General features: G+C 43.1%; 1 protein-coding gene across 1 annotated transcript in view; it reads right to left on the bottom strand.

The window, feature by feature from the left end:
• Positions 1-15,763: 15,763 nt before the first annotated feature.
• The window catches only part of LOC115154535 (moesin), a 34,755-nt gene continuing 26,079 nt past the window's right edge, over positions 15,764-24,439 (bottom strand). The window contains exons 8-13 of the mRNA XM_029700843.1: positions 22,647-22,810; positions 22,090-22,220; positions 21,641-21,801; positions 21,204-21,296; positions 17,055-17,285; positions 15,764-16,859 (exon numbers count right to left, since the gene is read on the bottom strand). Coding sequence (XP_029556703.1) covers positions 16,695-16,859; positions 17,055-17,285; positions 21,204-21,296; positions 21,641-21,801; positions 22,090-22,220; positions 22,647-22,810 — 945 coding nt within the window. The 3' untranslated portion in view covers positions 15,764-16,694. The remainder of the gene's footprint in view (positions 16,860-17,054; positions 17,286-21,203; positions 21,297-21,640; positions 21,802-22,089; positions 22,221-22,646; positions 22,811-24,439) is intronic.

The raw sequence follows: 24,439 nt of genomic DNA, 5'->3' as shown, positions 1-24,439 counted from the left end.
CTGGTAGCCTACATGCAAACAAGAGAAGACTTTTCTGAGATTCTAGTGTGCTGAGAATTAAACACTTTCTGAAGTTTTGAATACAATTCTTGGTCAACCAAGGACCTCTAGTGTCCCTACAGGATATTGCATTCCTTGAAGTATATTGCATCTACACTGAACAAAAATATAAATTGAACATGTAAAGTGTTGGTCCCATGTTTCATGAGCTGAAATCAAAATTGTCATAAATGTTCCATAAGCACAAAAAGCTTATTTCTCTCAAATGTTGTGCACAAATTTGTTTACGTCCTTGTTAGTGAACATTTCTCCTTTGCCAAGATAATCCATGTGCTGGGGACAATAAAAGACCACGCTTAAACGTGTGTTTTGTCACACAAAACAATGCCACAGATGTCTCAAATTTTGAGGGAGCGTGCAAATTGCTATGCTGACTGCAGGAATGTCCACCAGAGCTGTTGCCAGATAATTTAATTTCTCTACCATATGCTGTCTCCAATTTAGTTTTAGAGAATTTGGCAGTACATCCAACCAGCCTCACAACTGCAGACTACATGTATGGCGTTGTGTGGACGAGCAGTTTGCTGATGTCAAAGTTGTGAACAGAGTGCCCCATGGTGGATGTGGGGTTATGGTATGGGCAGGTATAAGCTACGGACAACGAACACAATTGCATTTTATCGATGGCAATTTGAATGCACAAAAATACCGCAATGAGATCCTGAGGCCCATTGTATTCCCAGTCATGTGAAATCCATAGATTAAGGCCTAATTAATTGACAGATTGACAGATTTCCTCATATCAACTGTAACTCAGTAAAATCTTTGAAATTGTTGCATTGCGTTTATATTTTTGTTCAGTTTATTTCAAGGGCTTTCTTACATGCAGGCCAAAATGAAAGCAGACAGGGACGGACTGGGACCAGAAATTGGTCCAGACATTTCTAAGGGCATTTTCAATCATAGTTCTGAGCTATAATTCAAATCAGAGTTTGATAATATGTTACATTGTATTGGTTTCACATTGCCATTGATTCAACCAAAACCCCAACTCCACACTACTTAAACACACAGGCAGTAATGCTACTGACACATAACATAGGCAGTACACTATAGTACAGCGTTTATCAACTTTTACTGTACCAGGGACCGGTGAAACATAGTCCTCCTCCTTTTTTAACCACTTATTTTTGACCAGCTCCTGGTTTAAGACAAATACAACAGATAAAAACACAGCTGGAGATACAACTTACAACTATAATGGTGCCTCTGTTGCCTCCCTGTAGTGTAGTCTGTCTCTGCATCTTCTCTGCAGTCACTCTGTCTCTATCTGTCTGTGCTTCTCCTTCTGCTCTTCTGTTGTCACTCTTTGACACTGTGTCATGCTGTCTGTCTCACTCTGTCTGTCACTCCTAAGTGTTCATTGCTATTACATATAGAGCCAACATTTTAAGGAACTGGCAGTACATCTGTGTCTGTGTTTTTTCCTACACTCTTAGAAAAAAAGGGTTTCAAAAAGGTTCTTCATAGGAGAACTCGTTTTTTGGTTCCAGATAGAACTCTCCATGGAAAGGTTCTCCATAGAACCCAAAAGGGTTCTACCTGGAACCAAAAATGGCTCTTCAAAGGGTTATCCTATGGGGACAGCCAAATAACCCTTTTAGGTTCTAGATAGCACCTTTTTTTCTAAGAGTGTGCCCCCACTGCACTCATCTCTGAGCTGTCTCTGCTAAGTCTAACATCTTTTCCCACAGAACTGGTGCCAGAAGACCAGGGACCACAAGGTGTCGAAAGCGTTCCACAGGGATACTGGCCCGTTTTCACTCCATATCTCTCCAGTTGTGTCAAGTTGGCCAGATGTCCATTTGGTGGTGGACCGTTCTTGATACACACGGGAAACTGTTGAGCGTAAAAAAAACACCAACGTTGCAGTTCTTGACACAAACCGGTGGCACCTACTACCATACCCAGTTGAAAGGCACTTAAATATTGTGTCTTGTCCATTCACCCTCTGAATGATGCACATGCACAATCCATTTCTCAGTTGTCTCAAGGCTTAAAAATCATCAATAAGGGATCATAGCTTTCACCTGGACTCACCTGGTCAGTCTGTCATGGAATGAGCAGGTGTCCTTAATGTTTTGTATACTCACTGTGTATTTTCCTTAAACATCATGTGTTGTGTGCTTATTCTTTTACCAGGTACTGCAGGATTTGGTTACCAATGGCATGCCCATCTTTTTGTGAGAAATTAAACTGGTCAATCAAAACATTTATAAAATATAAAAAGCACTCACTTTAGACTAGGGACTGGTAAATGGTATATTAATGTGGGAGTAATAATTAATAAATGATGAACACACAATTTATAAATGCCTTATGAATGGTTATAACGTAGCCTTAAAATAAAGTATTACCCATCCTAGTATAAAGTATTACCCATCGTAGTATAAAGTACTACCCATCCTAGTATAAAGTATTACTCAACCTAGTATAAAGTATTACCCATCCTAGTATAAAGCATTACCCTTCCTAGTATAAAGCATTACTCTTCCTAGTATAAAGTATTACACATCCAATTAGTGAATGAATGAACACATAGAAGAAAGCAGAACATCAATGAATAAATTACTAATAGATGATTACTTGTCGTGTGTATGTACTGAATGTGTAACTGATAGATGCACACACACACTACATGTTAATGTTCTTAAAAGTATGTAAATTGTAAAGTATTTTGTCTGTAATGTATTTTTATGTGTCGGACCCCAGTAAGACTAGCTGTCGCCATTGGCGTCAGCTAATGGGGATCCTAATAAATAAAAATACATCAAAATCACCGCCCACTTACAGTGCATTTGGAAATTATTCAGACCCCTTGACTTTTCCACATTTGTTACGTTACAGTCTTATTCTAAAATTGATCAAATAATTGTTTTCCATCATGAATCTCCACACGATACCCCATAATGACAAAGCGAAAACAGGTTTTTAGAAATGTTTACACATTTATTAAAAATACAAAACAGAAATGCCTTATTTACGTAAGTATTCAGACCCTTTGCTATGAGACTCGAAATTGAGATCAGGTGCGTACTGTTTCCATTGATCATCCTTGAGGTGTTTCTACAACTTAATTGCAGTTCACCTGTGGTAAGTTCAATTGATTGGACATGATTTGGATAGGCACACGCCTGTTTATATAAGGTCCCACAGTTGACAGTGCATGTCAGAGCAAAAACCAAGTCATCAGGTCGAAGGAATTGTTCGTAGAGCTCCGAGACAGGATTGTGATTGGGGGAAGGGTACCAAAAACAATGTCTGCAACATTGAAGGTCCGCAAGAACACAGTGGCCTCCATCATTCTTAAATGGAAGAAGTTTGGAACCACCAAGACTCTTCCTAGAGCTGGCCGCCAGCCAAACTGAGGAATCGGAGGACAAGGGCCTTAGTCAGGGAGGTGACCAGGAACCCGATGGTCACTCTGACAGAGCTCCGGAGTTCTTCTGAGGAGATCGGAGAGCCTTCCAGAAGGACACCCATCTCTGCAGCACTCCACCTATCAGGCCTTATGCTAGAGTGGCCAAACAGAAGCCACTCCTCAGTAAAAGGCACATGACAGTCCGCTTGGAGTTTGCCAAAAGGCACCTAAAGGACTCTCAGACCATGAGAAACAACATTCTCTTGTCTGATGAAACCAAGATTGAACTCGTTGGCCTGAATGCCAAGCGTCACGTCTGGAGGAAACCTGGCACCATCCCTACGGTGAAGCATGGAGGCAGCATCATGCTGTGGGAGTGTTTCTCAGTGGCAGGGACTGGGAGACTAGACAGGATCGAGGGAAAGATGAATGGAGCAAAGTACAGAGAGATCCTTGATGAAAACCTGCTCCAGAGTGCTCAGGACCTCGGACTGGGGCGAAGGTTCACCTTCCAACAGGACACCGACCCTAAGCACATAGCCAAAACAACACAGGAGAGGCTTTGGGACAAGTCTCTGAATATACTTGAGTGGCCCAGCCAGAGCCCGGACTTGAACCCAATCGAACATCTCTGGAGAGACCTGAAAATAGCTGTGCAGCGACTCTCCCCATCCAACCTGACAAAGCTTGAGAGGATCTGCAGAGAAGAATGGGAGAAACTCCCCAAATACAGGTGTGCCAAGCTTGTAGCGTCATACCCAAGAAGACTGTAATTGCTGTAATTGCTGCCAAAGGTGCTTCAACAAAGTACTGAATAAAGGGTCTGATACTTATGTAAATGTGATATTTCAGTGTTTTATTTTTAATACATTTGCAAAAATTCCTAAAAAGCTGATTTTGCTTTGTCATTATGGAGTATTGTGTGTAGATTGATGAGAAAAAAACGATTTAATACATTTTAGAATAAGGCTGTAACGTAACAAAATGTGGAAAAATCAAGGAGTCTGAATACTTTCCGAATGCACTGTACTTCCATGGCATAAGGGAATGATGAGCGGATAAGAGGCTATCCGTAATTTCAATTAAGACATTAATGAGCCAGCTAGGACAGACGTAGGAAATATAACTATTTGTGTAGCACTTTTGAAATGTACAGTGAAAGAATTCCGAACATGGGCCATTCTTACAGTATTCTCCATCCACATCAAGTCATAACCGTAGGATAAATAAAGGGGTCATGTAAGCAGACAATAAAAGCTCTCAATGATTACATTTCTCTGAAACAGGCTATAGACTACATGTGCACCACCAAGTCAGAACAGTAGGCTAAGTTAAGAGGGGGAAAGGGATCAAATGATTAGGGTGAGGCACATGGGTTACTAACAGCTTACTACACAACATACTTAGTATTACTTTCTTAGCTACAGAATACATATCTCCCTGGCATATTACATAATTTATGCAGCAGAATACAATACCTTTTTGGTCTCACCTTGTTGTGCTGTGCTCACTTGACTAGGAAGTTGGTGCGGCGGTCCTTCGTGGGCAAACTTTGTCTTCAAAGTCTGGCATTCTCAATATTTATGATGCTTTCAAGAAAACTGGGAATTATGAAAAAACAAGGTCAAATCATGACATCAGTGATCTTCAGGCCTGAGATCTAGAAAGAGGCCAAAATTCACAACTTGGAATTCTGAGCTGGATGACCATTCAAAACGTATTTTCCCAGTTGGAGCTAATTTTTTTCTGAGTTCCTAGTTGTCTTGAACTAACTGAAGTCTGAAATTTCGCAGTTCCGAATTTTCTGTTGTTTTGAACGCTGCAGAAGTCATGCTGGATTGACAGCATGCCCAATGTATTCAACCTTTTCTGACCCAAGGCATTGCATGTGAATGTTTATCCTTTAAAGCTTGGAAACTCAGACTTGGACCACACACCCACTCCACTGAATAGCAGGCTAGTGATTGCTTTGCCACACTTGCAGTTAGCCACTGATTCCTTCCAAACCACTCATTGCTGAATTTGCGATTTCCAACTTGTTGTGCAATGTTTATGTCCAACGGCCGATGAGCACTGATACGTTTTATCTATAATTTCTCGTCATATGACAAGGATTGACAATTTGATTCATGATGATGACTGGTTGTCTAGCTTGCTAGCTAAGATTTTGAAAGTATGATGTTGACATGATCAGTCCAAGCAAAGCTACGGTAGATATAACGTGATTTGACGTCATTTTATCTGTGGCCAATGACCTTGAGCCTTCTTGTATGGGCATTTCTAATGTAAATCTATGGCAGCACCCAAGGGAGTTACATTTTTTTGCTATCCCCGTAGATTTTGCGGTGACGTAGTGTCCCCATGAGTGACAGAACACTGAGCCAATCACGGCGCAACTAGAGAACATTACCAACCCTTATGCTCCGTATTTTCCGCTGCTGCCCCACCACCACAGAAAGCACTGAACTAGGCTGAAACACCTGCATTTCGGAGCTGCCTTACTCAAGAAAGTAAAAAAGAGACCATGTTTGTATTCGGCTTTATTAACTCCATTTTTTTACATTGTTTGCAAACTGATATGTGAAATGTATGAATGCCAAAATAACATGCAAAACAGGCAACAAAAAAATAAAAAACAGGCTCTGCCCCACCTGTCCTGAATGATGGGTTGCCACTGCTTGTATTTAATAAAAAAGCAGTAGCACCGTATATAATGTATAAAAGATGGCTTATGGCTTATGTGTTATAAAAGTATATCTAACAACTTTTTATGCTATTGCAAGTTGGGGCGGCAGGGTAGCCTCGTGGTTAGAGCGTTGGGCTTGTAACCGAAAGGTTTGAATCCCCAAGCTGACAAGGTAGAAATCTGTCGTTCTGCCCCTAAACAAGGCATAACCCACTGTTCCTAGGCCGTCATTGAAAATAACAATTTGTTCTTAACTGACTTGCCTAGTTAAATAAAGGTAAAATAAAAAAGTTGATTGTCTGTCATATGTGTTCTCCCAAATCCCCTGTTCCCTAATTAGGCCTACGTGTTAATTAGCCTACTATTTCATACAATATACAGCAAAAATATCAACACTGACACAAGCTTAATCTGTGTCAGTGTGTGTGTCTTTCTGTTTTTTCCCTACCTCAACTGCATGGTCTTTTGCAGCAGCCGCTGATCAGTCACTGCTAAACCTAGCATAATTTCTCAGCACAGACACAGTCACAGCACTTGGACCAGCAGAATCTTTTGATACGGTAGACCATTCCATTCTTGTGGGCCGGCTAACAAGTATTGGTGTCTCTGAGGGGTCTTTGGCCTGATTTGCTAACAACCTTTCTCAAAGAGTGCAGTGTATAAAGTCAGAACATCTACTGTCTCAGCCACTGCCTGCACCAAGGGAGTACCCGAAGACTCGATCAACAACACAGCTCAGGCAATAGGAAGCTCTCTAATCCATTTATATGCAGATGATAGTCTTATACTCAGCTGGCACCTCCCCTGATTTTGTGTTAAACGCTCTACAACAAAGCTTTCTTAGTGTCCAACAAGCTTTCTCTGCCCTTAACCTTGTTCTGAACACCTCCAAAACAAAGGTCATGTGGTTTGGTAAGAAGAATCCCCCTCTCCCCACCGGTGTGATTACTACCTCTGAAGGTTTAGAGCTTGAGGTAGTCACCTCATACAAGTACTTGGGATTGTAGCTAGATGGCACACTGTCCTTCTTTCAGCATATATCAAAGCTGCAGGCTAAAATTAAATCTAGACTTGGTTTCCTCTATCTTAATCGTTCCTCTTTCACCCCAGCTGCCAAACTAACCCTGATTCAAATGACCATCCTACCCATGTTAGATTACGGAGATGTAATTTATAGATCGCCAGGTAAGGGTGCTCTCGAGGGCTAGATGTTCTTTACCATTCAGCCATCAGATTTGCCACCAATGCTACTTGTAGGACACATCACTGCACTCTACTCCTCTGCAAACTGGTCATACGTGGTCTTACGTCTCTCTTTATGTAGTGTTGTGGTGTCTCTCTTGTCGTGATGTGTGTTTTGTCCTATTTTTATTTATTTATTATCCCAGCCCCCGTCCCCGCAGGAGGCCTTTTGGTAGGCCATCATTGTAAATAAGAATTTGTTCTTAACTGACTTGCCTAGTTAAATTAAGATTAAATAAAAAAATATAAGAACTTTTAGAAGAAAAAAAGTGTCACATATTTAGCAGCGTCGGCCTCAAGAAAATGCACCACCTTTACGTGTTTCATGATCCATTATCTGACTATGAATGTGAATTTTTTGCGCATCCTCAGCTCAGCCAATCGGAAAACCGAGCCGGCCCATCTGATCAGGCAAATGTTCAAAATACATATATTATTATGACAGAGAGAACCACGCAAATATAATAATAAAAAATAACTTTTTGTTTTTTGGACGTTTTTTATTTTTTTTGACCTGCCCACCAAACAAAAAGATGGTCCATCTTGGATTTGCCAGATGGCCAATCCGCCCATACAGTAACGTATATCCCGGTATAGCTCCCATCTCCCCTAATCTACATCAGATGCACTCATATATGCCCTGCTTTTTACAGTCTATGGCTGCTACTCACAGAATGTTTCAGTGCAGGCAGAGGCAAGAGTGACTTTGAAATTGGAGGTCTATCCATGTCCCGAGGACGTCGGGAAATACCTTCAAAACCGGTCAATAGGGGCAACTGTGAGCGCTATTACCATCAAGTAGGCTTGACTGCAGGGGCGAAAATCTGATATCAACTTTGGAGGGGACAATTACATGAAATTTTCTCAAGAGCAATTCCTGAGGGGGACACCAAAAGTAGTGCTGTAACACATAGCCTACATTGTAATATGGTAAATGTATATTGAGGAACCAAAGAAATAAGGTGTTTGCCGTACTCCTAACTACCGGTACCCAAAACTACACAACTAATCACAACAGCAATACCATTGCCTTTAACAAATCTTAGTTCAGTCACCAGTTTAAGTTGAGAGTGGCATTTTCCAATTATGTTCCTATTTTACAAGTCAAAAAAATGGAGAATCAAATCAAATCAAATCAAATTTATTTATATAGCCCTTCGTACATCAGCTGAAATCTCAAAGTGCTGTACAGAAACCCAGCCTAAAACCCCAAACAGCAAGCAATGCATGTGAAAGAAGCACGGTGGCTGGGAAAAACTCCCTAGGAAAAACTCCTGAGAAAGGCCAAAAACCTAGGAAGAAACCTAGAGAGGAACCAGGCTATGAGGGGTGGCCAGTCCTCTTCTGGCTGTGCCGGGTGGATATTATAACAGAACATGGTCAAGATGTTAAAATGTTCGTAAATGACCAGCATGGTCAAATAATAATAATCATAGTAATTGTCGAGGGTGCAACAAGCACGTCCGGTGAACAGGTCAGGGTTCCGTAGCCGCAGGCAGAACAGTTGAAACTGGAGCAGCAGCATGGCCAGGTGGACTGGGGACAGCAAGGAGTCATCATGCCAGGTAGTCCTAGGGCTCAGGTCCTCCGAGAGAAAGAAAGAAAGAGAGAATTAGAGAGAGCATATTTACATTCACACAGGACACCGGATAAGACAAGAGAATACTCCAGATGTAACAGACTGACCCTAGCCCCCCGACACATAAACTACTGCAGCATAAATACTGGAGGCTGAGACAGGAGGGATCAGAAGACACTGTGGCCCCATCCGATGATACCCCCGGACAGGGCCAAACAGGCAGGATATAACCCCACCCACTTTGCCAAAGCACAGCCCCCACACCACTAGAGGGATATCTACAACCACCAACTTACCGTCCGAAGACAAGGCCGAGTATAGCCCACAAAGATGTCCGCCACGGCACAACCCAAGGGGGGGGCGCCAACCCAGACAGGAAGACCACGTCAGTGGCTCAACCTACTCAAGTGACGCACCCCTCCCATGGACGGCATGGAAGAACACCAGTAAGTCAGTGACTCAGCCCCTGTAAAAGGGTTAGAGGCAGAGAATCCCAGTGGGAAGAGGGGAACCGACAAGGCAGAGACAGCAAGGGCGGTTCGTTGCTCCAGCCTTTCCGTTCACCTTCACACTCCTGGGCCAGACTATACTTAATCATAGGACCTACTGAAGAGATAAGTCTTCAGTAAAGACTTAAAGGTTGAGACTGAGTCTGCGTCTCTCACATGGGTAGGCAGACCATTCCATAAAAATGGAGCTCTATAGGAGAAAGCCCTACCTCCAGCCGTTTGCTTAGAAATTCTAGGGACAATTAGGAGGCCTGCGTCTTGTGACCGTAGCGTACGTGTAGGTATGTACGGCAGGACCAAATCGGAAAGATAGGTAGGAGCAAGCCCATGTAATGCTTTGTAGGTTAGCAGTAAAACCTTGAAATCAGCCCTTGCCTTAACAGGAAGCCAGTGTAGGGAAGCTAGCACTGGAGTAATATGATCAAATTTTTTGGTTCTAGTCAAGATTCTAGCAGCCGTATTTAGCACTAACTGAAGTTTGTTTAGTGCTTTATCCGGGTAGCCGGAAAGTAGAGCATTGCAGTAGTCGAGCCTAGAAGTAACAAAAGCATGGATTAATTTTTCTGCGTCATTTTTGGACAGAAAGTTTCTGATTTTTGCAATGTTACGTAGATGGAAAAAAGCTGTCCTTGAAGCAGTCTTGATATGTTCTTCAAAAGAGAGATCAGGGTCCAGAGTAACGCCGAGGTCCTTCACAGTTTTATTTGAGACGACTGTACAACCATCCAGATTAATTGTCAGATTCAACAGAAGATCTCTTTGTTTCTTGGGACCTAGGACAAGCATCTCTGTTTTGTCCGAGTTTAAAAGTAGAAAATTTGCAGCCATCCACTTCCTTATGTCTGAAACACAGGCTTCTAGCGAGAGCAATTTTGGGGCTTCACCGTGTTTCATTGAAATGTACAGCTGTGTGTCGTCCGCATAGCAGTGAAATTTAACATTATGTTTTCGAATGACATCCCCAAGAGGTAAAATATATAGTGAAAACAATAGTGGTCCTAGAACGGAACCTTGAGGAACACCGAAATTTACAATTGATTTGTCAGAGGACGAACCATTCACAGAGACAAACTGATATCTTTCCGACAGATAAGATCTAAACCAGGCCAGAACTTGTCCATGTAGACCAATTTGGGTTTCCAATCTCTCCAAAAGAATGTGGTGATCGATGGTATCAAAAGCGGCACTAAGATCTAGGAGCATGAGGACAGATGCAGAGCCTCGGTCTGACGTCATTAAAAGGTCATTTACCACCTTCACAAGTGCAGTCTCAGTGCTATGATGGGGTCTAAAACCAGACTGAAGCGTTTCGTATACATTGTTTGTCTTCAGGAAGGCAGTGAGTTGCTGCGCAACAACTTTTTCTAAAATTTTTGAGAGGAATGGAAGATTCGATATAGGCCGATAGTTTTTTATAATTTCTGGGTCAAGATTCGGCTTTTTCAAGAGAGGCTTTATTACTGCCACTTTTAGTGAGCTTGGTACACATCCGGTGGATAGAGAGCCGTTTATTATGTTCAACATAGGAGGGCCAAGCACAGGAAGCAGCTCTTTCAGTAGTTTAGTTGGAATAGGGTCCAGTATGCAGCTTGAGGGTTTGGAGGCCATGATTATTTTCATCATTGTGTCAAGAGATATAGTACTAAAACACTTTAGTATCTCCCTTGAGCCAAGGTCCTGGCAGAGTTGTGCAGACTCTGGACAATGAAGCCCTGGAGGAATAATGATCATGATCTTTTCCTCAAAAAAGTTCATAAATTTATTACTGCTGAAGTGAAAGCCATCCTCCATTTGCGAATGCTGCTTTTTAGTTAGCTTTGCGACAGTGTCAAAAAGAAATTTCGGATTGTTCTTATTTTCCTCAATTAAGTTGGAAAAATAGGATGATCGTGCAGCAGTGAGGGCTCTTCGATACTGCACGGTACTGTCTTTCCACGCTAGTCGGATGACTTCCAGTTTAGTGTGGCGCCATTTCCGTTCCAATTTTCTGGAAGCTTGCTTCAGAGCTCGTGTATTTTCTGTATACCAGGGAGCTAGTTTCTTATGACAGATGTTTTTAATTTTTAGGGGTGCAACTGCATCTAGGGTATTGCGCAAGGTTGAATTGAGTTCCTCGGTTAGGTGGTTAACTGATTCTTGTCCTCTGACGTCCTTGGGTAGGCAGAGGGAGTCTGGAAGGGCATCAAGGAATCTTTGGGTTGTCTGAGAATTTATAGCATGACTTTTAATCTTCCTTGGTTGGGGTCTGAGCAGATTATTTGTCGCAATTGTAAACGCAATAAAATGGTGGTCCGATAATCCAGGATTATGAGGAAAAACATTAAGATCCACAACATTTATTCCATGGGACAAAACTAGGTCCAGAGTATGACTGTGGCAGTGAGTAGGTCCAGAGACATGTTGGACAAAACCCACTGAGTCGATGATGGCTCCGAAAGCCTTTTGGAGTGGGTCTGTGGACTTTTCCATGTGAATGTTAAAGTCACCAAAAATTAGAATATTATCTGCTATGACTACAAGATCCGATAGGAATTCAGGGAACTCAGTAAGGAACACTGCATATGGCCCAGGAGGCCTGTAAACAGTAGCTATAAAAAGTGATTGAGTAGGCTGCATAGATTTCATGACTAGAAGCTCAAAAGACGAAAACGTCATTGTTTTTTTTTTTTGTAAATTGAAATTTGCTATCGTAAATGTTAGCAACACCTCCGCCTTTGCCGGATGCACGGGGGGTTTGGTCACTAGTGTAACCAGGGGGTGAGGCCTCATTTAACACAGTAAATTCATCAGGCTTAAGCCATGTTTCAGTCAGGCCAATCACATCAAGATTATGATCAGTGATTAGTTCATTGACTATAACTGCCTTGGAAGTGAGGGATCTAACATTAAGTAACCCAATTTTGAGATGTGAAGTATCACAATCTCTTTCAATAATGGCAGGAATGGAGGAGGTCTTTATACTAGTAAGATTACTGAAGCGAACACCGCCATTTTTAATTTTGCCCAACCAAGATCGAGGCACAGACACGGTCTCAATGGGGAAAGCTGAGCTGACTACGCTAACTGTGCTCGTGGCAGACTCCACTAAGCTGGCAGGCTGGCTAACAGCCTGTTGCCTGGCCTGCACCCTATTTCATTGTGGAGCTAGAGGAGTTAGAGCCCTGTCTATGTTCGTAGATAAGATGAGAGCACCCCTCCAGCTAGGATGGAGTCCGTCACTCCTCAGCAGGCCAGGCTTGGTCCTGTTTGTGGGTGAATCCCAGAAAGAGGGCCAGTTATCTACAAATTCTATCTTTTGGGAGGGGCAGAAAACAGTTTTCATCCAGCGATTGAGTTGTGAGACTCTGCTGTAGAGCTCATCACTCCCCCTAACTGGGAGGGGGCCAGAGACAATTACTCGATGCCGACACATCTTTCTAGCTGATTTACACGCTGAAGCTATATTGCGCTTGGTGACCTCTGACTGTTTCATCCTAACATCGTTGGTGCCGACGTGGATAACAATATCTCTATACTCTCTACACTCGCCAGTTTTAGCTTTAGCCAGCACCGTCTTTAGATTAGCCTTAACGTCGGTAGCCCTGCCCCCTGGTAAACAGTGTATGATCGCTGGATGATTAGTTTTAAGTCTAATACTGCGGGTAATGGAGTCGCCAATGACTAGGGTTTTCAATTTGTCAGAGCTAATGGTGGGAGCCGTCGGCGTCTCAGACCCCACAACGGGAGGAGCAGAGACCAGAGAAGTCTCCAGAGAACCTTTCATAATGTTGCCAAACAAAGACTCAACAAACTTACCTGAGACTCCCTGTCTCTGCCAGTCTGTCCCTGCATATCTGTCCCCAACTCTGCTGTCTGTGTGCCATCTGTTGCCTGCTCTGCCTAATGACATCATTGTGAAACATTTCCATTAGAATTTAATTTCTTTCTTATGAACATTTTATCAACTAGTCTTTGAGATATTAGGCTACTAGGGTTCTTACTTTGCGTTTTGGTGTACTGAAAAATACTCTGATGTCCGTCTTTTATTTTTCTGCCATTTTTCTACCTGGCTGGCTGGCTACACACACACACAGTGTGTAGGTTATTTACAGTAGGAGATGGGCTTCTATAATCTTATCTTTTATCATTCTATTTGGGCTTCGATCTAAAAGGTAGCTAGCAAATGTGAAACGGATTAAAATGACAAGAGTTGACAGCTGTATGAGTTCACCATTTACACAACATATGCTGCAACCTTTTGTAATTTTAATAGTTTGTTTCATATTGGCTGGCTTCCAACAATAGCTGAATTTGCAAAGCTAGCGAGCACCAATTCCGTTTCAGTGGTGTTTGCTATAATCTTTGCTACTTGGGTTAAATAAAGGTGAAATAAAATAAATAAATAAAAGTTCCCTTGCGACAATTTAGCTTTTGCAACGAGACCATTAAATATATTTAAGACAATGGTAGAAGAGAGTGTAGTTCTGTTCAGTTTGGACTTCAGTTTATCGCTAACCTTATCACAGGGACTTTGAAGCACTAACTTACATCATATGCATGCTGATCTTGGAATAAATTGACGATAGCAAAGATTCCATCTTTGATGAGGCCACATAAATGGAATAGGTACTAGCTAGCTTAATAGTTCATATTTGCGCGCTAGCTCTGCATATTCAGCTAGTGTGTGTGCGCGATTGACTGGATTAACCTCACGTCAGTTACGTTCATTGAGTGCCTTTCAGACAGTGGATACGACCCCTCTGTTACCTTGCCAACTAAGGAACTGGCAGTGGATCAAACCATTGTGAGGCAAAGGGTGGGTGGCTCGCAATCTTTTGAAACTTAAAAACGTGCTATTAAGTGTCTATAATCAGCACAATTGCTTTCATTGTGTATTATTAATATTATTTAAATTACATAGTTATGTTTCAGTGATATATAGGGGGGGACAAATCATATTTTTCCCAGGATGTGGGGGTCGTGTCCCCCCCGTGATTTCCGCCCCTGCTTGACTGGATCTGAAGGTTGCTTGTTTGATCCCAGAGGTTAACACTAGTTTATTTTTTTACCCTATCCAAAACCTTAACCCATAACCTTTTAAATTCGATGGTTGGACCAACTCAAAAAATGGATGTTTGGAAAAATGGAATGATACTGAGCAGGAGTCAACCCACGGTGTCAAAAACACGTTGAAATTCGACATTTGGAGTAACCTAGAAATTTGACATACAAACCATTTTTCTTTTCTTTGAGACCCAATTATCAGCCAAATAAAGATACATCTGCACAAAAACACATATTTGGACATTCCCACTAGCTAAAGATGGACCAGCCCATCCGGCATTTGCCCAAAATTCCTGTTTCTGAGATCATAAAAAAAAATGGAAAAGGGAAAACATAACACATAAAACTGTGTAGTTTCTGCTTTTAATGACAGTTGAAATGAAGACTATCAGCAAATGTCTGCTGAAGACAAAGCACTGCCTTGTACTTTAACATCCTTGTTTTGATTCTGGCTGGTGGCTTCCAGTCATGCATATAATTGAATTGACAAAAGGCTAGCGGGACACTTAAGACATCTGCATACTAGGTTCGGATCGCTCCAAGGCGAAGTGAACGTCTGTGCCTCGCATACTCCCTTTAAAAGACATTCGCTTGAAAAATGAGAACGTAGCGGCAATATGGGCACGTGACATGTGAGCGCGTTCCTATCTCACGTTGAGTCGCAAACTAGCGCGAGGACGCGCTCTTTGAAAGGTGGAAGTAGTGTAACGACCCTGGGTTTATAATGTAATGAAACTGCCAGGGAGCAGGTCTCGAACCCTCGACCTTCCAGCCCGAAGTCCAGCGCGCTATCGACTGTGGCGCAAAAGCATGCTCAAGCGGCAGAGTCGATTTCCCCTCTTATAAAGCCAGGGTCGTTACACTACTCTTTGTCCCCCTTGGGCGCCGTAGCCAGTGTACAATTTCTCAAAATAATCTGAATTAATCTTAAGGTTTTAGTGGCGAGGAGGTCTTAGTGGCGCAATTTTACATCTAAGATGTTTGTTGTAGTATTTCTCAAGTGATTTTGTTTTGCATGAAAACGAGTTGTCTCACGCTGACTGCAAACAAACACTTGATTGAAGAATCCCTACTGTTGACCAATGATGAAGGCGCATAGACTTCAGTTACGGAATTTCAGTTTACCTCAAGAAACTAAAATTGTGTGCACGAACTGCCCCCCAAAAAATATTGCAGAAGACCAAAACGTCACAACATGTCGTCATAATATATACACAAACTATTTTGAACTGTTTCGGGATGGGAAGCATGCAGACAACTTTACATTTCATAAGACATCCATCTTTTTGCACATCATAACCTGTTTTATTGAAAAATCCAAATTACAAAATAAATCCTTCAAGGCAGGCCTTAGAATCATATTTCTTCAAATGCCATATAATAAAATATTTAGCAAAGGATTGATATACAAAAAGAAACTCCTAATCATGGTAGCTACTAGTGTGCATGGCTATATGTCATAGCAGATACACTTGGTCTATAAAGAGTCATTCAGAGGTATGCGTCTCTCTGAAAATGGAAAATGTGGTATTCCAGCGCTTATTTCATATGGACTTAATAAAATCTTATGTAAAAGTAATACTGTTGAGAGTTTCCAAACAAAGATGTCCTTCTCTTAGAAAGACAACAATCTCTTTAAATGCCTAAAATTAGAATATAATAAAAAACTAAAATCTAATTACAGTTTGATGTTTTCTCTTAATTTGTGGAAAATGCTTACAGTAATAGGTCCACTTCAAAACAAACAAGCCTGCTCTGAAATAATGACACCTAAAATGTGGCCAACCATAACGTAATTGCAGCTGTCCTGCATTGAGTTGTTTTGTTCATTTTTAGTTTAAAACAGTGTGAGAGATGAATCACTTAAAAATAACTAAATTATAATCAATAAAAACACCCAACTATAACCCAAATTCAAAGGCTGGAAAAATGTATAATCAAATTTTATTCACTTTAAACCATTCTTCTATAAAAAATGTCCCTGATGCATCCACTTATTTCATCATTCTGAATAACATTACTTGTAATGTGATTTGTGCACTATTATTCATATACATTTTGCTGTACTTTTTTTGTGCTTTTTGATATGTATTCTGGTCTTGTTTGGGTAAAAGGCACTGCACTGTAGCTTGTGTGAGGCAGGTCTGCAGTCTAGAATGAATGGACCAAGTATGGCACCGCTGTGGGGGTTATAGTAGTTGCAAACAAGATACATCACATACACTCAAACTCGTCTATACGCTGCTTGGTGTTGCCCGACCGAATCTGCCGGAGGGTCTTGTACTTGTCCCGTCCCGCTTTCACATTATCCGCATGGATGATGTCATTTGCGGTTTTCTTGGTCTCATCCCGAGCGATGGCCAACTCCGAGCTCAAAGCCTGGTAGAGGAAAGATAACATTATTGCCAAGTCTCACTACGGCTCACACAACAACACAGGCATCCAGGACATGTTTATAGGCCCCATTCTTGTAATCTCTACAATATCATAAAGAGTGATGCAACCCCTATAAACAGCTGTGTCTCTAGTGCTGGAGGTGTTTGATGTAGACAGCAGCCACAGTTGGTCACTCACCAGCAGGTGTTGCTGCACACGCTCGTTCTTCTCGGCTTCGGTCATACGCTCCTCCTCGCTGCGGTCTTTGTAGGAGATGCCGCCCGTGAACTCGGCACTGGCCTGGTCGCTGGTCTCGTCGTTCTCGTCATGCTCGTTCTCGGCCTGCATTGGCTCCTGTATGTGTGATGCCATGATTTTGCTGTTCAGCTCCTCTTTGGTCTTCTCCAGGTCCTCCTGCACCATGCAGGCCTAAGGGGGCAGCCACTAATGTTAATGACTCATGGTATGAACTGATTCAGGAGAAGGAATATCAATCAATAGGTTATGTGATACAAACAAACATAGGGGTGAACTTCAGGTGAACTACAGTGTTAGCTAATGGTTTAGCCGAGTCCAGTATAATCTAATATATCCATAAAGGATTTTGTGTCACCACAACACAGTATTAGCCAATCTTTCACCTGTCTGATTCTGTTAAAATCAAATCAAATGTTATTGGTCAAATACACTTGGTTTGTAGATGTTATTGCGAGTGTAGCAAAATGCTTGTGCTTCTAGTTCCGACAGTGCAGTAATATCTAACAGTATTCTAACAATTCCACAACAACTACCTAATACACACAAATCTAAGTAAAGGCGTGGAATAATAATATATACATATAAATATATGGATGAGCGATGACCAAGCGGCATAGGCAAGATGCAATAGATGGTATAAAATACAGTATATACATATGAGATGAGTAATGCAAGATATGTAAACATTATTAAAAGTGGCATTATTAAAGTGACTAGTGATCCATTCATTAAAGTGGCCAATGATTTCCAGTCTGTATTTAGGCAGCAACCTCTCTGTGTTAGTGATGGCTGTTTAACAGTCTGATGGCCTTGAGATAGAAGCTGTTTTTCAGTCTCTCGGTCCCAGCTTTGATGCACCTGTACTGACCTCGCCTTCTGGATGATAGTGGGGTGAACAGGCAGTGGCTCGTGTGGTTGTTGTTCTTGATGATCTTTTTGGCCTTCCTGTGACATCGATGCTGTAGGTGTTATGGAGGGCAGGTAGTTTGCCCCTGGTGATGCGTTGCGTAGACCGCACCACCCCCTGGAGAGCCTTGCGTTTGTGAGTGGTGCAGTTGCCGTACCAGGCGGTGATAGGATGCTCTTAATTGAGCATTATGTAAACGTTTGGGAGGGTTTTAGCTGACAAGCCAAAAAGGGGGGTAGGGGGGTGCTCCCTCTGCTGTTTCCTGAAGTCCACAATCATTTCCTTTGTTTTGTTGACGTTGAGAGGTTGTTTTCCTGACACCACACTCTGAGTGCCCTCACCTCCTCCCTGTAGGCTGTCTCGTCGTTCTTGGTAATCAAGCCCACTACTGATGTGTTGTCTGCAAACTTGATGATTGAGTTGGAGGCGTGCATGGCCACGCAGTCATGGGTGAACAGGGAGTACAGGAGGGGGCTGAGCACGCACCCTTGTGGGGCCCCAGTGTTGAGGATCAGCAAAGTGGAGATGTTGCTTACTACCTTCACCACCTGGGGGCGGCCCGTCATGGAAGTCCAGGACCCAATTGCACAAGGCGAGGTTGAAACCCAGTGCCTCAAGCTTAATGATAAGCTTGGAGGGTACTATGGTGTTGAATGCTGTAGTCAATGAACAGCATTCTTACATAGGTATTCCTCTTGTCCAGATGGGATAGGGCAGCGTTATGTGTGATGGCGATTGCATCGTCTGTGGACATATTGGGGCGCTATGCAAATGGAGGTGGGTCTAGGGTGGCAGGTAAGGTGGACGTGATATGATCCTTGACTAGTCTCTCAAAGCATTTCATGATGACAGAAGTGAGTGCTACAGGGTGATAGTCATTTAGTTCAGTTACCTTTGCCTTCTTTGGTACAGGAACAATGGTGGCTATCTTGAAGCATATGGGGACAGCAGACTGGGATAGGGAGAGATTGAATATGTCCGTAACCACACCAGCCAGCTGGTCTGCACATGCTCTGAGGACACGGCTAGGGATGCCGTCTGGGCCGGCAGCCTTGCGAGGTTTAACACTTCTAAATGTCTTATGTCAGCCACGGAGAAGGAGAGCCCGCAGTCCTTGGTAGTGGGCCGCGTCGGTGGCACTGTATTATCCTCAAAGCAGGCAAAGGTGTTTAGCTTGTCTAGAAGCAAGACGTCAGTGTCCGTGACGGGGATGGTTTTCTTTTTGTAGTCTGTGACTGCCTGTAGACCCTGCCACATACGTCTCGTGTCTGAGCCGTTGAATTGCGACTCCACTTTGTCCCTATACCGACATTTCACTTGTTTGATTGCCTTTTGGAGGGAATAACTACACTGTTTGTATTCAGCCATATTCCCAGTCATCTTTCCATGGTTAAATGCGGTGGTTCACGCTTTCAGTTTTGCGCGAATGCCGCCATCTATCCACGGTTTCTGGTTAGGGTAGGTTTTAATAGTTACTGTGGGTACAACATCTCCAATGCACTTCCTTATAAACTCACTCACCGAATCAGTGTATAAATCAATATTATTCTCGGAGGCTGCCCGGAACATTTCCCAGTCTGTGTGATCAAAACAATCTTGAAGCGTGGATTCCGATTGGTCAGACCAGCATTGAATAGTTCTTGTCACGGGTACATCCTGTTTGAGTTTCTGCTTATAGGACAGGAGGAGCAAAATGGAGTTGTGGTCAGATTTGCTGAAGGGAGGGCGGGGGAGGGCCTTGTATGCGCCGCGGAAGTTAAGGTAGCAGTGATCCAGTGTATTGCCCTCATGAGTGCTAGAATCAATATGCTGGTAGAATTTATGGAGCCTTGTTCTCAAATTTGCTTTGTTAAAATCCCCAGCTACAATAAATGCAGCCTCAGGATATGGTTTAGAGTCCAGTGAAGTTCCATGAGGGCCGTCGTGGTATCGGCTTGAGGGGGGATATACACGGCTGTGACAATAACCAACGAGAATTCTCTTGGGAGATAATATGGTCGGCATTTGATTCTGAGGAATTCTAGGTTAGGTGAACAAAAGGACTTGAGTTCCTGTATGTTGTTATGATTACACCATGAGTCGTTAATCATGAAGCATACACCCCCGCCCTTCTTCCCAGAGGGATCTTTATTTTTGTCGGTGCAACGCATAAAGAATCTCGGTGGCTGTACCGACTTCGACAGTATATCCCGAGAGAGCCATGTTTCCGTGAAACAGAGTATGTTACAATCCCTGATGTCTCTCTGGAAAGCAACCCTTGTCCTAATTTCGTCCACCTTGTTATCTAGAGACTGGACATTGGCGAGTAGTATACCCGGAAGCGGTGGGTGGAGTGCACACCTCCGAAGTCTGACCAGGAGGCCGTTCAGTTTACCTCTTCTGCGGCAACATTGTTTTGGGTCAGCCTCTGGGATCACATCAAATGCCCTGGGTGGTGGTGCGAACAAAGGATCCGCTTTGGGATAGTCATATTCCTGGTCGTAATGTTGGTAAGTTGACGTCGCTTTGATATCAAATAGTTCTTCCCGGCTGTATGTAATAACACTTACAATATTCTGGGCTAACAATGTAAGAAATAATACATTAAAAACAAAATACTGCATAGTTTCGTAAGGACTAGAAGCGAGGCGACCCTCTCTGTCGGCGCCATCTTGCTGTTGCCCCCTGGCAGAAGAAATATGAGGTCTATAAGATTCTACAGTCCTAATGGACCCAAAATATACATTCATTCCCTGGGTGACAGGTGCACCAATCAGTGACAGTCTAAGCTCATTAATCCATCGCATGAAAATGGGTTTGTTCTAGACAGCACAATCACAGGACATTTGGGACCTGCCATTTAGATTTGCATTCTTTCAAATGCTAAAATAGGGAAAATAGCACAATGGGGTGAAAGATATCCTCCCAGGCAAACAGGATTTCCTTAACGTAAAGACAGAGAACCCTCCCCTTACAGCCAGGCCCACACCACAGCATGAGTCACCATGCTCACAGGGAGGAGAGGAGGGGCCCTTCCTATGGAGCAATGCCCTGCACCAGAGGGAGTCTAAGTATGGTATCTTAAAACAAACAGTGCCCAACTGCTATAACATTGACTATAGTTTAATGACACATGGGACTAAACCACTTGAGAAGGTGGGGGAGGTCAGAGTGAATGAAGAGAGCAGTAGCTGAGACCACACCTTCTGTTGCCACTGCGTTGCCTCATCCTCCTTTTTCTGCTTGGCGTCTTCCAGTAGGGAGATCTTTGAGGTCAGCTCAGCCAGTTCCGTGGCCTGTGGAAACAATTTTTTTATTTTCACTTTCTTTCCATGAATTTGGATTTGAAAGTTTCAACAGATGTTTGCTTACTTTCATTTCCAAACCATGTGAAGACTACCACAGTTAGAAAACTAGAAGTTAAACAATGATTTCCGTACATGTCACAATTTCTAGAATAATATTAACTATCATGATAATAGATGTTTCTATACAATACAAATAATAATTGATGTGTTATATTCCAATGAATGAACTACAGTAATTAATAATCATCACTTTAATCAGCTCATCACTTTGTAGCACAATGCTACGTGCTGACACTGCGTGTGCTGTTCATTAATGTGTGTGTGTAACTCACCAAGTGTTCCTGGTTCTTCATCTGGTTCTCAGACTGCTGGAGCAGGGCGGTCTTGGCCTCCTCAGCCATCCTGCGTTCCTTCTCCAGACGCTCTGCCTCCTCCTGAGCACGCTTCCTCTCCTGCTCCAACTCCAGGGCCCTCCGTGTCTGCTCCTCCAACTCTGCACACACAGTAATGATGATAATAGACAGAATGAATTACGTGTACTGTAGCTAGGGCTTCATTAATCTCTCTTGCAAAATATGTTTTACCTCAACAAGACTAACTTGCATAAATAAAGGTTAAATTAGGCCTTACAGTGCTTTACATTGTATGAGGTGAACACACACAACTTATGCATATTTAGACAACAATCAATAAAAAGCCATGAACAACCACACTTAAGACTCCCAGATTTAAGAGTAAAGATAATAGTTTGTTCATACTACAGAAATAGGGTATTTCCAACCTTGCTGAGCTTTTTTTGTCTGTTCCTCAATCTGTTTCAATCTCTCCATAAGCTCCTCCTTCTCCTTTTCAATCTTTTCCTTTTCTTTTTCAGCAAGTTCTCTCTTCTTCTTTTCGTTCTCCAGCAGTGCCCTGGTGGACAGAGGCCATAGAGTAAACAGGGATATAGAAGGGAGGGAACATGGACAACTTCCTAACATTGTCAAGCCTTCTTTATCAGACAATAGGCCAACCTAAACATTAGCTAAATAGATCTGTCATTGTTCTGATGGCTACTGAAGTTAGAGGGAATTTCTTAAGAAAAATCCTCTCATAACAAAGACCCTCATGTGTGGCCAGTGGCCACCAGTTGACACCCACAACAGTCTGCTGATTTTAATGTTATAAACTATCAATTGATGCACAAATGCCCTTCATGTTCAGCTTTCTTTTTGAGCATTGCTGTTGGGCCTGTACAAGGACGACACAAATACAGAGGCAGGAGTAACCAAAGGTCTGACGTCTTGAAATAGACTCATGTTAGCAGTAGCTTGAGTGTGTGGTGGTGGCGACACTGACTTCTCCATCTTCTTGTGGTTCTTCTCCTCTCTGGCCTGGGCCTTCATCTGCTGTACCTCGATGGTGTCTGGTTTGCGGCGACGCATATACAGCTCATGGTTGCCCATGCAAAGTGCCAGGATGCGCTTGTTGATACGCAGTCGTGGAGCATAGAATACAAAGTCCTAGAAGAGAAAGCATGTTTGACTATCCAACGTGGTCTCAGAGCATTTCGTATTATTTTATACATAAATCTCAGACACTCCATTTAGTATGAATTGTTACGTTTCGTACGGTATGTATTAAATTGTGGATGTCCATCATCCATTTTGTATAATATGTAACGAATTGCAATTCGTACAATATGTTACAAATTTCTAAAACGTACAATATGTTATACATTTGCAAAATGTACACTGCTCAAAAAAATAAAGGGAACACTTAAACAACACAATGTAACTCCAAGTCAATCACACTTCTGTGAAATCAAACTATCAACTTAGGAAGCAACACTGATTGACAATACATTTCACATGCTGTTGTGCAAATGGAATAGACAACAGGTGGAAATTATAGGCAATTAGCAAGACACCCCCAATAAAGGAGTGGTTCTGCAGGTGGGGACCACAGACCACTTCTCAGATCCTATGCTTCCTGGCTGATGTTTTGGTCACTTTTGAATGCTGGCGGTGCTTTCACTCTAGTGGTAGCATGAGACGGAGTCTACAACCCACACAAGTGGCTCAGGTAGTGCAGCTCATCCAGGATGGCACATCAATGCGAGCTGTGGCAAGAATGTTTGCTGTGTCTGTCAGCGTAGTGTCCAGAGCATGGAATCGCTACCAGGAGACAGGCCAGTACATCAGGAGATGTGGAGGAGGTCGTAGGAGGGCAACAACCCAGCAGCAGGTCCGCTACCTCCACCTTTGTGCAAGGAGGAGCAGGAGGAGCACTGCCAGAGCCCTGCAAAATGACCTCCAGCAGGCCACAAATGTGCATGTGTCTGCTCAAACGGTCAGAAACAGACTCCATGAGGGTGGTATGAGGGCCCGACGTCCACAGGTGGGGGTTGTGCTTACAGCCCAACACCGTGCAGGACGTTTGGCATTTGCCAGAGAACACCAAGATTGGCAAATTCGCCACTGGCGCCCTGTGCTCTTTACAGATGAAAGCAGGTTCACACTGAGCACGTGACAGACGTGACAGAGTCTGGAGACGCCGTGGAGAACGTTCTGCTGCCTGCAACATCCTCCAGCATGACCGGTTTGGCGGTGGGTCAGTCATGGTGTGGGGTGGCATTTCTTTGGGGGGCCGCACAGCCCTCCATGTGCTCACCAGAGGTAGCCTGACTGCCATTAGGTACCGAGATGAGATCCTCAGACCCCTTGTGAGACCATATGCTGGTTCGGTTGGCCCTGGGTTCCTCCTAATGCAAGACAATGCTAGACCTCATGTGGCTGGAGTGTGTCAGCAGTTCCTGCAAGAGGAAGGCATTGATGCTATGGACTGGCCCGCCCGTTCCCCAGACCTGAATCCAATTGAGCACATCTGGGACATCATGTCTCGCTCCATCTACCAACGCCATGTTGCACCACAGACTGTCCAGGAGTTGGCAGATGCTTTAGTCCAGGTCTGGGAGGAGATCCCTCAGGAGACCATCCACCACCTCATCAGGAGCATGCCCAGGCGTTGTAGGGAGGTCATACAGGCACGTGGAGGCCACACACACTACTGAGCCTCATTTTGACTTGTTTTAAGGACATTACATCAAAGTTGGATCAGCCTGTAGTGTGGTTTTCCACTTTAATTTTGAG

This window comes from Salmo trutta, chromosome 19 (assembly GCF_901001165.1).
Source record: "Salmo trutta chromosome 19, fSalTru1.1, whole genome shotgun sequence".
Classification (NCBI taxonomy): domain Eukaryota; kingdom Metazoa; phylum Chordata; class Actinopteri; order Salmoniformes; family Salmonidae; genus Salmo; species Salmo trutta.
Note: the sequence above shows the minus strand (reverse complement) of the source record. Positions and strands in the feature narration are given on the sequence as shown.